Source organism: Oncorhynchus clarkii, chromosome 4, assembly GCF_045791955.1.
Source record: "Oncorhynchus clarkii lewisi isolate Uvic-CL-2024 chromosome 4, UVic_Ocla_1.0, whole genome shotgun sequence".
In the NCBI taxonomy this organism is placed as follows: Eukaryota; Metazoa; Chordata; class Actinopteri; order Salmoniformes; family Salmonidae; genus Oncorhynchus; species Oncorhynchus clarkii.
Window position 1 is genome coordinate 52357961 of NC_092150.1, and position 12587 is coordinate 52370547.

Below are 12587 nucleotides of genomic sequence, written 5' to 3' on the forward strand. Positions count from 1 at the left end.
CACTGTGTGTAGTAAAACATCACTACATGAAAATCACAACATGCCATGCCCCCCAGTCTACGGTCAGCAGATAGACCCTTCTCAAATATATGTTAAGTCACTTTTTGGAAACGGAAGGGAGAAAACAAGGGGTAGCTTGCTCTCTACGTCGTCTGATTCTAGACATATCAGTCATCATCCCAGGGCCCCCCGTTGAAGAGGTATTGACGAGCCAACTCCGAATATCCAGTTAAACTAATTTAAGAAGGTACTTACTGGTGTTAATCAGATATCCTATCTCCTCCTCTTCATCTTTCAATGGGACAGTAATCGCCCCTTCTTCACTCAAAAAAATGCATCCTCTTTCCCTTCCTCCTCTTCTTTCACTGAAACGTCTTTCTCTTCTTCTGTCATGGTAACAGCCTCAACCTCTACTTCTTTTTTCACAGTAACATCCTCCTCTTCCTTCTCCTCTTTCACGACAAAGTTCAGCCCCAGAGCTTCTTTCTCCGTCCAGCAGACCTCCTCTTTAACAGGAGGGGAGTAGTTTAGGGAGCTCATGTTCGGGGATGTTAGCTAGTTAGCTATAATTAGCGACTAGGCTAGTGCTACCTTAACCAGCCAACTACTATAGCTGACTAATACAAAATAACGTAATATTAAATTAAATAGGTTAACAAGTAGATACGACAGACGTGTGTCTAAAACACAGTAGCTAAAATACACCGAAAGCGTATAAACAGCTTGAATCTTTCGGGTATGTTGGCTAGCAATCTACCGAGGTGGTTGACAAGCTGTTTATGAAGAACCGTCCACTAGATTATACGTCACGCTAGCAGCATCGCCTGAAAGACCTACATCGCCGTCTGCTGACTGGAGGGGAAACGCAGTTGAGAGAAATATTATATTTTCAGACAAAGCTTATTTTACATGGATTTAATTAAATAATACTATTATATTGAGACATACAAAGACAGGAATGTGTTGATTGATTAGTGAGAATATATATTTTTTTACTACAGCACATTTAAGGCAGTTTCATTAAGTCAAACCAAATCTAAATAAGTAGCTAGCTACTGTAGGTCTATACTGCTCCTACATGGTGTAACAATGTATCATGTGGGACTTTAAGGTAATGCTGTTGTTACACTGGAGAGTAGAAACTCATGCTTCCTACACTTTAACTTAAATATACTGTAACGACCCTGGGTTTATATGCGCGGAAATCGACTCTGCCGCACGAGCATGCGCCGGACCTCGGGCTAGAAGGTCGAGGGTTCGAGACCTGCTCCCTGCTGTTTCATAACAATACGTTTTACTCAACTGCGTCACCCACTCCAGTCAGCAGATGGCGGTCTGAGACTTTCATGCGATGCTGCTAGCGTGAAGTGTGATCTAGTGGACGGAACGCTTCTTTCAACAGCGTCAACAGTTAGTCAGCCACCTCGGTAGCTTGCTAGCCAAAATAGCCGAACCAATTAAGCTCTTTAGACGCTTTAGTGTATATTAGCCACTGTGTTTTATACCCACTTCTGTCGTCTAGTTAGTTATCCGATTTAATTTCATATTTACCGTTGTTGTTGTTATTAGTCAGCCAGCGGGCTGGTTAAGTTAGCATTAGCCTAGCTAACTAACATCTCCGACCATGAGTTCACTAAGCTACTCTCCTGCTGAAGAAGAGCGTGTCTGCTGGACGGAGAAAGAGGGTCTGTGGCTAAACGTTGTCGTGAAAGAGGAAGAAGAGGATGTCAAAATACCAAAACAAGTAGAGGGTGAGGCTGTTACAGTGAAAGAAGAAGAGAAAGACGTTTCAGTGAAAGAAGAGGAAGACGCGTTCAGAGTGAAAGAGGAGGAGGACGTTACAGTAAAAGAAGAGGAGGAAGAGAAAGAGGAGGAAGCTGTTTTTGGAGTGAAGGAGGAGGAGGGGGAGATGACTGTCACATTGGAAGAAGAAGATGAAGAGGAAACTGGATATCTGGGCTCAGTTTCCCAAAGGCATGTTAAGGCATCCTATGGTTCTAACGATGAACGGGCCCCGGTTAATACTAGTAAGTACTGTCTTTTTTTTAAATGTATTTTATTTATTTCACCAGGTAGGCCAGTTGAGAACAAGTTCTCATTTACAACTGCAATCTGGCCAAGATAAAGCAAATCAGTGTGACAAGAACAACTACACAGTGTTACACATAAACAAACGTACAGTCAATAACACAATAGAAAAATCTATGTACAGTGTGTGCAAATGTAGAAGAGTAGGGAGGTAAGGCAATAAATAGGCCATAGAGGCGAAATAATTACAATTTAGCATTAACGCTGGAGTGATAGATGTGCAGATGGTGATGTGCAAATAGAGATACTGGGGTGCAAGAGGATAAATAACAATATAGGGATGAGGTAGTTGGGTGTGCTGTTTACAGATTGGTTGTGTACAGGTACAGTGATCGGTAAGCTGTTCTGACAGCTGATGCTTAAAGTTAGAGAGGGAGATATGTCTCCAGCGTCAGTGATTTTTGCAATTTTTTCCAGTTATTGGCAACGGAGAACTGGAAGGAAAGACGGCCAAAGGAAGTGTTGGCTTTGGGGATGACCAGTGAAATATATCTGCTGGAGCGCATGCTACGGGTGGGTGTTGCTATGGTGACCAGAGAGCTGAGATAAGGCGGGGCTTTACCTAGCAAGGACGTATAGATGACCTGGAGCCCGTGGGTTTTGCGATTAATTTGTAGTGAGGGCCAGCCAACGAGAGCTTACAGGTCGCAGTGATGAGTAGTATATGGGGCTTTGGTGACCAAACAGATGGCACTGTTTGCTGAGTAGAGTGTTGGAGGCTATTTTGTAAATTACATCGCCAAAGTCAAGGATCGGTAGGATAGTCAGTTTTACGAGGGTATGTTTGGCAGCATGAGTCTGGAGATGCTTAATGTGAGTCTGGAAGGATAGTTTATTTATAGTTGTCAGAACTGTCCAGAGTAGTGATGCTGGACAGGCAACAATCAGTTGAAGAGCATGCATTTAGTTTTACTAGCATTTCAAAGCAGTTGGAGTCCACGGAAGGAGTGTTGCATGGCATTGAAGCTCGTTTGGAGGTTTGTTAACACAGTGGCCAAAGAAGGTCCAGAAGTATACAGAATGGTGTCGTCTGCGTAGAGGTGGATCAGAGAATCACCAGCAGCAAGAGCGACATCATTGATATATACAGAGAAAATATTCGGCCTGAGAATTAAACCCTGTGGCACCCACATAGAGACTGCCAGAGGACCGGACAACAGGCCCTCCGATTTGACACACGGAACTCTATTTGAGAAGTAGTTGGTGAACCAGGCGAGTCAGTCATTTGAGAAACCAAGGCTATTGAGTCTGCCGATAAGAATGTGGTGATTGACAGAGTCGAAAGACTTGGCCAGGTCGATGAAGATGGCTGCACAGTACTGTATTTTATCGATGGTGGTTATGATATCGTTTAGGACCTTGAGTGTGGCTGAGGTGCACCCATGACCAGCTCGGAAACCAGATTGCATAGTGGAGAAGGTGTGGTGGGATTAGAAATAGTTGGTGATCTGTTTGTTAACTTGGCTTTCAAAGACTTTAGAAAGGCAGGGCAGGAGGGATATAGGTCTGTAGCAGTTTGGGTCTAGAGTAGAGGTCAACCGATTATGATTTATTTAAAAATAAATGGCTGTGCGGCCCCCCAAAGAAATGCCACCCCACACCATGACTGACCCACCGCCAAACCGGTCATGCTGGAGGATGTTGCAGGCAGCAGAACGTTCTCCACAGTGTCTCCAGACTCTGTCACGTCTGTCACATGTGCTCAGTGTGAACCTGCTTTCATCTGTGAAGAGCACATGGCGCCAGTGGCGAATTTGCCAATCTTGGTGTTCTCTGGCAAATGCCAAACGTCCTGCATGGTGTTGGGCTGTAAGCACAACCCCCACCTGTGGACGTCAGGCCCTCATACCACCCTCATGGAGTCTTTTTCTGACCGTTTGAGCAGACACATGCACATTTGTGGCCTGCTGGAGGTAATTTTGCAGGTGCTCCTCCTTGCACAAAGGCGGAGGTAGCGGTCCTGCTGCTGGGTTGTTGCCCTCCTACGGCCTCCTCCACGTCTCCTGATGTACTGGCCTGTCTCCTGGTAGCGCCTCCATGCTCTGGACACTACGCTGACAGACACAGCGAACCTTCTTGCCACAGCTCGGATTGATGTGCCATCCTGGATGAGCTGCACTACCTGAGCCACTTGTTTGGGTTGTAGACTCAGTCTCATGCTACCACTAGAGTGAAAGCACCACCAGCATTCAAAAGTGACCAAAACATCAGCCAGGAAGCATAGGAACTGAGAAGTGGTCTGTGGTCAACTCCTGCAGAACCACTCCTTTATTAGGGGTGTCTTGCTAATTGCCTATAATTTCCACCTGTTGTCTATTCCATTTGCACAACAGCATGTGAAATGTATTGTCAATCAGTGTTGATTTCACAGAAGTGTGATTGACTTGGAGTTACATTGTGTTGTTTAAGTGTTTCCTTTATTTTTTTTGAGCAGTGTATATATCATACAGAATATACACACATTTTTGTAATAATGACAATTACAACAATACTCAGTGAACACTTTTATTTTAACTTAATATAATACATAAATACACACACACACACAGCTCTGAAGTGACAATGATACTGAAGAGTCTGCTTAGGAGACAAACACTCTCAACTGTTTGAATAAAAATAGAGTTTAAGTTACCTGTGATGAATGTTGAAAACAAACTGTAATTCCATTATGCAGGAAATCCTATTTTAATAATGGGCATGGTAAGAATTGACGACCAAAGTGCGAGTCATAATTCCCATGACACCTTCCAGCAAAATCTGAAAAGCGGTTCCTTCATTCATTTATTCCATAGGATATTTTTAGATTCACTTAAAATAAGGTCTGTGTTTCGTGTAGGCTTACACCACCGTGCCAATTTTATAACTGTGTAGATATCCATAGGACAAGGTAACTCTGATCAATATTGGCTAAATATAAGCAAAGATAATTTTTTTGTAGAGTGGATTTATGAAAATATGTTGACAAACGTTACCTTATCCTAGTGAGATTTACACGGGTATCAAAACGCAGAGGTGGTTTATAGCACGAAACACAGACCTTATTTGAAGCAGATCAAGACATTCTCAATGGAAGACATGAACGGTAAAATAACGAAGGAGCCCCTTTCAAGTTCAGCCGCAAGTTATTACAGGAATTATAACGCGTCGACTATTTCTCTCTCAACCATATACCTTTGACTAATCCGAAAACTATCAACTCGAAAACAAAGCGTTTATTCCGTTCCGTATTTTAGCTAATGGGTGGCATCCATGAGTCTAAATATTCCTAACACATTGCACAACTTTCAATGTTATGTCATAATTACGTACAATTCCGGCAAATTAGTTCGCAAAGAGCCAGGCGGCCCAAACTGTTGCATATACCCTGACTCTGCGTGCAATGAACGCAAGAGAAATTACACAATTTCACCTGGTTAATATTGCCTCCTAATCTTAATTTTTTTTGTTGCTAAATATACAGGTTTAAAAATATATACTTTGTATTGATTTTAAGAAAGACATTGATGTTTATGGTTAAGTACACATTGGAGCAATGACAGTCATTTATTGTTTTTTATAAGATAAGTTTAATGCTAGCTAGCAACTTACCTTAGCTTACTACATTTGCGTAACAGGCAGGCTCCTCGTGGAGTGCAATGTTATCAGGTGTTATTGCATTGGACTAGTTAACTGCAAGATTGGATCCCCCAAGCTGACGAGGTTAAAAATCTGTCGTTCTGCCTCGTTCCTAGGCCGTCATTGAAAATAAGAATGTGTTCTTAACTGACTTGCCTAGTCAGATAAAGATTAAATAAAGGTGTAAAAAAAAAACATATCTGCAAATCGGCGCCCAAAAATACCGATTAATCAAGGACATTTCTCAGTGACTCCAAACTTTTGAATGGTAGTGTATATTCTTCAAGAATCAATGGGTATATAGTAAATGGGTCTTTCTATAACTGCCAGTGTAGATTTCCTGTGGGGGTCAAATTATTACAGCTGTTGACACGTCATTGTATTCAAAGACCTCAATGTCTTGCCAGGAGGGTGCAAGGTGCTATATTGTTGTTGTCTGCTGCCAGGACTTGTGTGACGGCCTTTTCCTGCTCCAGGACTGTTTCCATAATCTGCAGTGGAGATCCCCACCTTATCAGGGATTTTGTGATGAGCTTGTTGAGGGGCCGGCTCAGTTTATCCTGTGGACTTGTCAGGGCCTTCTGCTTCTTCCAACTATAGGAAAATGTGCTGACCACTTCCTTGCATTTAATCCATCTATAGATTTACATACTACTGTTGTGATTAAGAGAGCTATAGAAAACAGGATAATTTATATAGTATGATATTTATTATTGAAAGAGAGAATACATTGAAACCAGAGGCTAATGTATTAATTATAAATAAAGGCAATGTAATGTTTGGATATTGCACACATTTACATATTACAAATATGATGGATTTGCATAGCGGTATATATTCTGCTTAACGTATAAGAAGGATCATGCAGTGTAGTCAGCTATAACTTTAAACAGAGGAGATAAAGAATACAATAGTTATTCTGCAATTTAAGTTATGCTGTTTTTAAGTGAGGTTATTTTTCTACCTGCTCTGTGTTTTGGACGTTTATACTTACCAATAGCAATGTGTAGCCTGTGTCTTGTCCATTTGTTCAGCTCCAATGCTTTGACCGTGTTCCATCCTCTGTCTTGTCCATTTGTTCAGCTCCAATGCTTTGACCGTGTTCCATCCACAGTTGGTAGTCATACACACTTGACGCGACTCTTTTAAGCCCCAGGATGAAAGTGCCTACCTCAGCCCAGCTGAAATGATTTATCCATTGTGTTCATCTGGGAAATAAGAGGGCTGAAGGTGTTTGCTTTGCAGCTTCCAGTTGTCGTCAATGTAATGAATTATGGGGCTAATGTATGGCTCTGTGGTCCAGCTTGACCGTAAGTCGGCAGTGGTAGAGAAGAATGAAGCGTTACGGATTTTCTTGGCATCTCTGTCCCAACATTCTGTGTAGAGTTCTGGCAGACATGTTTTCCTGAAGTATTTACAGCTCGGAATCTCGTGTCTTAGGTCTAAAGTTCGAATCAACTTACTGAAACCGTCTTTCTCCAGATGGAACCAATTCTATCTCTTTCGCTATGTGATACGTAATTGAACTTGTTATCTCAATCCACTTCTTGGTCATCTTGTCAAAACTCCCTAGAAAGGCCAAAACCTAGGAAGAAACCTAGAGAGGAACCAGGCTATGAGGGGTGGCCAGTCCTCTTCTGGCTGTGCCAGGTGGAGATTATAACAGAACATGGCCAAGATGTTCAAATGTTCATAAATGACCAGCATGGTCAAATAATAATAATCACAGGCAGAACAGTTGAAACTGGAGCAGCAGCACGGCCAGGTGGACCGGGGACAGCAAGGAGTCATCATGCCAGGTAGTCCCGAGGCATGGTCCTTGGGCTCAGGTCCTCCGAGAGAGAGAAAGAAAGAGAGAATTAGAGAGAGCATACTTAAATTCACACAGGACACCGGATAAGACAGGAGAAGTACTCCAGATATAACAAACTGACCCTAGCCCCCCGACACAAACTACTGCAGCATAAATACTGGAGGCTAAGACAGGAGGGGTCAGGAGACACTGTGGCCCCATCCGATGATACCCCAGGACAGGCCAAACAGGAAGGATATACAGTGCCTTGCGAAATTATTCGGCCCCCTTGAACTTTGCGACCTTTTGCCACATTTCAGGCTTCAAACATAAAGATATAAAACTGTATTTTTTTTGTGAAGAATCAACAACAAGTGGGACACAATCATGAAGTGGAACGACATTTATTGGATATTTCAAACTTTTTTAACAAATCAAAAACTGAAAAATTGGGCGTGCAAAATTATTCAGCCCCCTTAAGTTAATACTTTGTAGCGCCACCTTTTGCTGTGATTGCAGCTGTAAGTCGCTTGGGGTATGTCTCTATCAGTTTTGCACATCGAGAGACTGAACTTTTTTCCCATTCCTCCTTGCAAAACAGCTCGAGCTCAGTGAGGTTGGATGGAGAGCATTTGAACAGCAGTTTTCAGTTCTTTCCACAGATTCTCGATTGGATTCAGGTCTGGACTTTGACTTGGCCATTCTAACACCTGGATATGTTTATTTTTGAACCATTCCATTGTAGATTTTGCTTTATGTTTTGGATCATTGTCTTGTTGGAAGACAAATCTCCGTCCCAGTCTCAGGTCTTTTGCAGACTCCATCAGGTTTTCTTCCAGAATGGTCCTGTATTTGGCTCCATCCATCTTCCCATCAATTTTAACCATCTTCCCTGTCCCTGCTGAAGAAAAGCAGGCCCAAACCATGATGCTGCCACCACCATGTTTGACAGTGAGGATGGTGTGTTCAGCTGTGTTGCTTTTACGCCAAACATAACGTTTTGCATTGTTGCCAAAAAGTTCAATTTTGGTTTCATCTGACCAGAGCACCTTCTTCCACATGTTTGGTGTGTCTCCCAGGTGGCTTGTGGCAAACTTTAAACAACACTTTTTATGGATATCTTTAAGAAATGGCTTTCTTCTTGCCACTCTTCCATAAAGGCCAGATTTGTGCAATATACAACTGATTGTTGTCCTATGGATAGAGTCTCCCACCTCAGCTGTAGATCTCTGCAGTTCATCCAGAGTGATCATGGGCCTCTTGGCTGCATCTCTGATCAGTCTTCTCCTTGTATGAGCTGAAAGTTTAGAGGGACGGCCAGGTCTTGGTAGATTTGCAGTGGTCTGATACTCCTTCCATTTCAATATTATCTATTGCACAGTGCTCCTTGGGATGTTTAAAGCTTGGGAAATATTTTTGTATCCAAATCCGGCTTTAAACTTATTCACAACAGTATCTCGGACCTGCCTGGTGTGTTCCTTGTTCTTCATGATGCTCTCTGCGCTTTTGACGGACCTCTGAGACTATCACAGTGCAGGTGCATTTATACGGAGACTTGATTACACACAGGTGGATTGTATTTATCATCATTAGTCATTTAGGTCAACATTGGATCATTCAGAGATCCTCACTGAACTTCTGGAGAGAGTTTGCTGCACTGAAAGTAAAGGGGCTGAATAATTTTGCACGCCCAATTTTTCAGTTTTTGATTTGTTAAAAAAGTTTGAAATATCCAATAAATGTCGTTCCACTTCATGATTGTGTCCCACTTGTTGTTGATTCTTCACAAAAAAATACAGTTTTATATCTTTATGTTTGAAGCCTGAAATGTGGCAAAAGGTCGCAAAGTTCAAGGGGGCCGAATACTTTCGCAAGGCACTGTAACCCCACCCGTTTTGCCAAGGCATAGCCCCCACACCACTAGAGGGATACCTTCAACCACCAACTTACCATCCTGAGGTGTCCTGCAAATCAACTTCAATACGTTCTTTTATTTTACTTCAGGCATCACCTTTTACCTCAAACAGTACATTTCTGTTGTTGTTGGGACTTTAACCATCTGTCTGACTTTTTCACACAGGAGAGAGATGTGACTATCGTGGATCCTCTGGGGAGCCTCAACAACATCATGATGCTGACAAGGCAGAGAAGAGTCTCTCCAGATCAGAACACCTCAAGAAACACCAGCAGAGACCCAGAGGGAAGAAATCTCACTGCTGCTCTGACTGTGGGAAACATTTCAAATTTTCATCAGAACTTAAATTACACCAGAGAACACACACAGGAGAGAAACCTTATAGCTGTACTCAATGTGGGAAGAATTTTACTCAGTCAAGCAGCCTGATAGTGCACCAGAGAACACACACAGGAGAGAAAAGTTATAGCTGTACTCAATGTGGGAAGAGTTTTACTTCATCTGGCTATCTGAAGATACACCAGAGAGCACACACAGGAGAGAAACCATTTAGCTGTACTCAATGTGGGAAGAGTTTTACAACATCTGGCTATCTGAAGATACATTTGAGAGCACACACAGGGGAGAAACGCTATAGTTGTAATCAATGTGGGAAGTGTTTTACTCAGTCAAAGGGCCTGGTAGTACATCGGAGAACACACACAGGAGAGAAACGGTATAGCTGTGCTCAATGTGGGAAGAGTTTTACTCAGTCAGGCAACCTGAAATCACACCAGAGAACACACACTGGAGAGAAACCTTTTAGCTGTGATCAATGTGGGAAAAGTTTTATCATATCTGGTGATCTGAAGATACACCAGAGAACACACACAGGAGAGAAACCTTATAGCTGTAATCAATGTGGGAAGAATTTTGCTACATCTCGCTATCTGAAGATACACCAGAGAACACACACGGGAGAGAAACCGTATAGCTGTAATCAATGTGGGAAGAATTTTGCTGCGTCTAGCTATCTGAAGATACACCAGAGAACACACACACAGGAGAGAAACCATGTATCTGTTCTCAATGTTTGAAGAGTTTTACTCAAACAGCCTGATAGCGCACCAGAGAAGACACACAGAAGTGAAATCCCTTAGCTGTACTCAATGTGGGAAGAGTTATACTCAGTCAACCAGAGTGAAAGTGCACCAGAGAACACACACAGGAGAGAAAAAACCTTATAGCTGCGATCAAATGTGACAAGATACTCTGATTAAAGATCTCTAATCAAACATCAGAAAATGCATACATGAAGGAGTTGTTTCATGATTCAGTGAAATAATGTCACAATGTAGAATGTTTAACATTGTAGAATAAGTATTTTAATGATGTCACAATGTAGACCAGGCTCTGAATTAAAAGAGTACTATTAATGAGATTTAACAAAAAAGAGCTGTATTACTTACCGCGTTGGTAATAAGTATTTTAATGATGTCACAATGTAGACCAGGCTCTGAATTGAAAGAGTACTATTAATGAGATTTAACAAAAAAGAGCTGTATTACTTACCGCGTTGGCGACCCATTTTAATCAAAATGTATCTGGCTGTTTTCTACAAATTGTCCTCTAACCAGGGATGGACACATTATTCCCAGATTCCGTGTGGTTTTTGAGCTGTTAGTTTTAACAGGACTCGGCACAACTGATTTCAACAGGATATCGATGAGTGATGACAAATAAGTGTTGTTTCTCTTTGTTTAGCGACCCCTACATTTAAATGCATCACTCCAAAATGTAGCTGACTGTCTTCTGCAGGTTGTCTTCTAACCAGTGAGGTAAAAGATATCTCCATTTCCATGTGTTTTGTTGTGTAAGTTTCAAGAGCAGGTTCAACCTGATTTCCCCACAAATCGATATGCGTTGCCATGGAGCTTAATTTATTTTCACTGCACATTTTTCCCTATTGGAGATGAGTTTTGTTTCAGCTCGTTCCAAGGGAAAGAGAGTTCTAGAAGCTAGTGAGTTTTAGGACGACGAGAGTTCTAGAAGCTAGTGAGTTTTAAGACGATGAGAGTTCTAGAAGCTAGTGAGTTTTTAGGATTCTATAGAAATTATACGATTGTATATTATTATTTAGAAATACATGTTTTTAATTGTTCCCAGCCAGTAGACACCATGTTTATATTGTAGAAGGCAAAGCATTTTAGTTGATTATATTGTGAAATGGAAGTTGTTTTGTTGGTGGTGAGCAAACTTGTCCATCAAAAATATAGGATATATTTGTTGTCTTAAAGGCGAAGATTTTACAGGCTTTGGTTTTTCCATTTATGTTTTGAGGTTGGACTTCTTCCTAAACGTATAGCTCGTTAGCACGTAGGACGCACTGATTGGTGTCACCTCGTTAGTCAGTATGTGTTACACCTGTGCTGGCTTGTCCATCTCATTAGTGGGAAGGTGTTTCACCTGAGCTGGTCCAGGTTCTATTTAAGAGTGTCTGACACCTTTAGTTGCTCCACCTTTTTGGTGTTTTAAAAAAAAAATGTTTTGCCTTTTCTTGGGCAGATTTAGTGGGTCTCGTGGTGGGTGTCTTTTATGTCCCAGTTGTTGTTACTAGTCAATTTTCAGTGGACACCCCCATAGTGTCTTTCAGAGTCACTTCTAAAAAACAAGCTTATATTTTGGGTTGGATGTTGCATCCAATTAATATTTTAATCAATGCTTTCTTTAGAATGTTCATTAGTTTTTTAGTTGTTAGTCTTCTGTTTCTTGTGTACTAAATATTTCTGTTTATTTTCTTTATTTTTTCCCTGTGAAGCCATTGTGTTGCATCCATGTCTGAAATGTACTGAATTAATAAAGCTTGATTTGATTTCAACAAATGATCCCAATGACTGGCCAATCAACAGACTCTTGGTCCCTCTTAGTATGGAAAAAAAAGTATCAATCCCACTTTTCCAGCCTGCTGAAGGTGTGGTGGAGTGGTAAACACCACCCCTGGCTCTACCAGGGGCTTGAGGTGGTCTCCCACAGCTCTGCTTATGTCATGTATGTTATGTCTTGCTGTTCCATTTTTTGACTGCCCCTGCAAGACAGAAAGAAACACATTTAGTCATATTATATAAAACAATGGATATAGAGCATCTATGACCTCAGTTACACCTGGCACCTAAATGTGACTTCTGTCATCTGATCACT

At 41.6% G+C, this 12587-nt stretch overlaps 1 protein-coding gene across 1 annotated transcript; it reads left to right on the forward strand.

Annotated features, from left to right (window-relative positions):
* The first annotated feature begins 1376 nt into the window (after positions 1–1376).
* Positions 1377–12271, forward strand: LOC139406921 (zinc finger protein 180-like). The gene is made up of 2 exons (XM_071150084.1): positions 1377–2027; positions 9576–12271. The coding sequence occupies exons 1-2, from the start codon at positions 1625–1627 to the stop codon at positions 10484–10486; spliced, it is 1314 nt and encodes a 437-aa protein (XP_071006185.1). The 5' UTR covers positions 1377–1624; the 3' UTR covers positions 10487–12271.
* Positions 12272–12587: the final 316 nt, after the last annotated feature.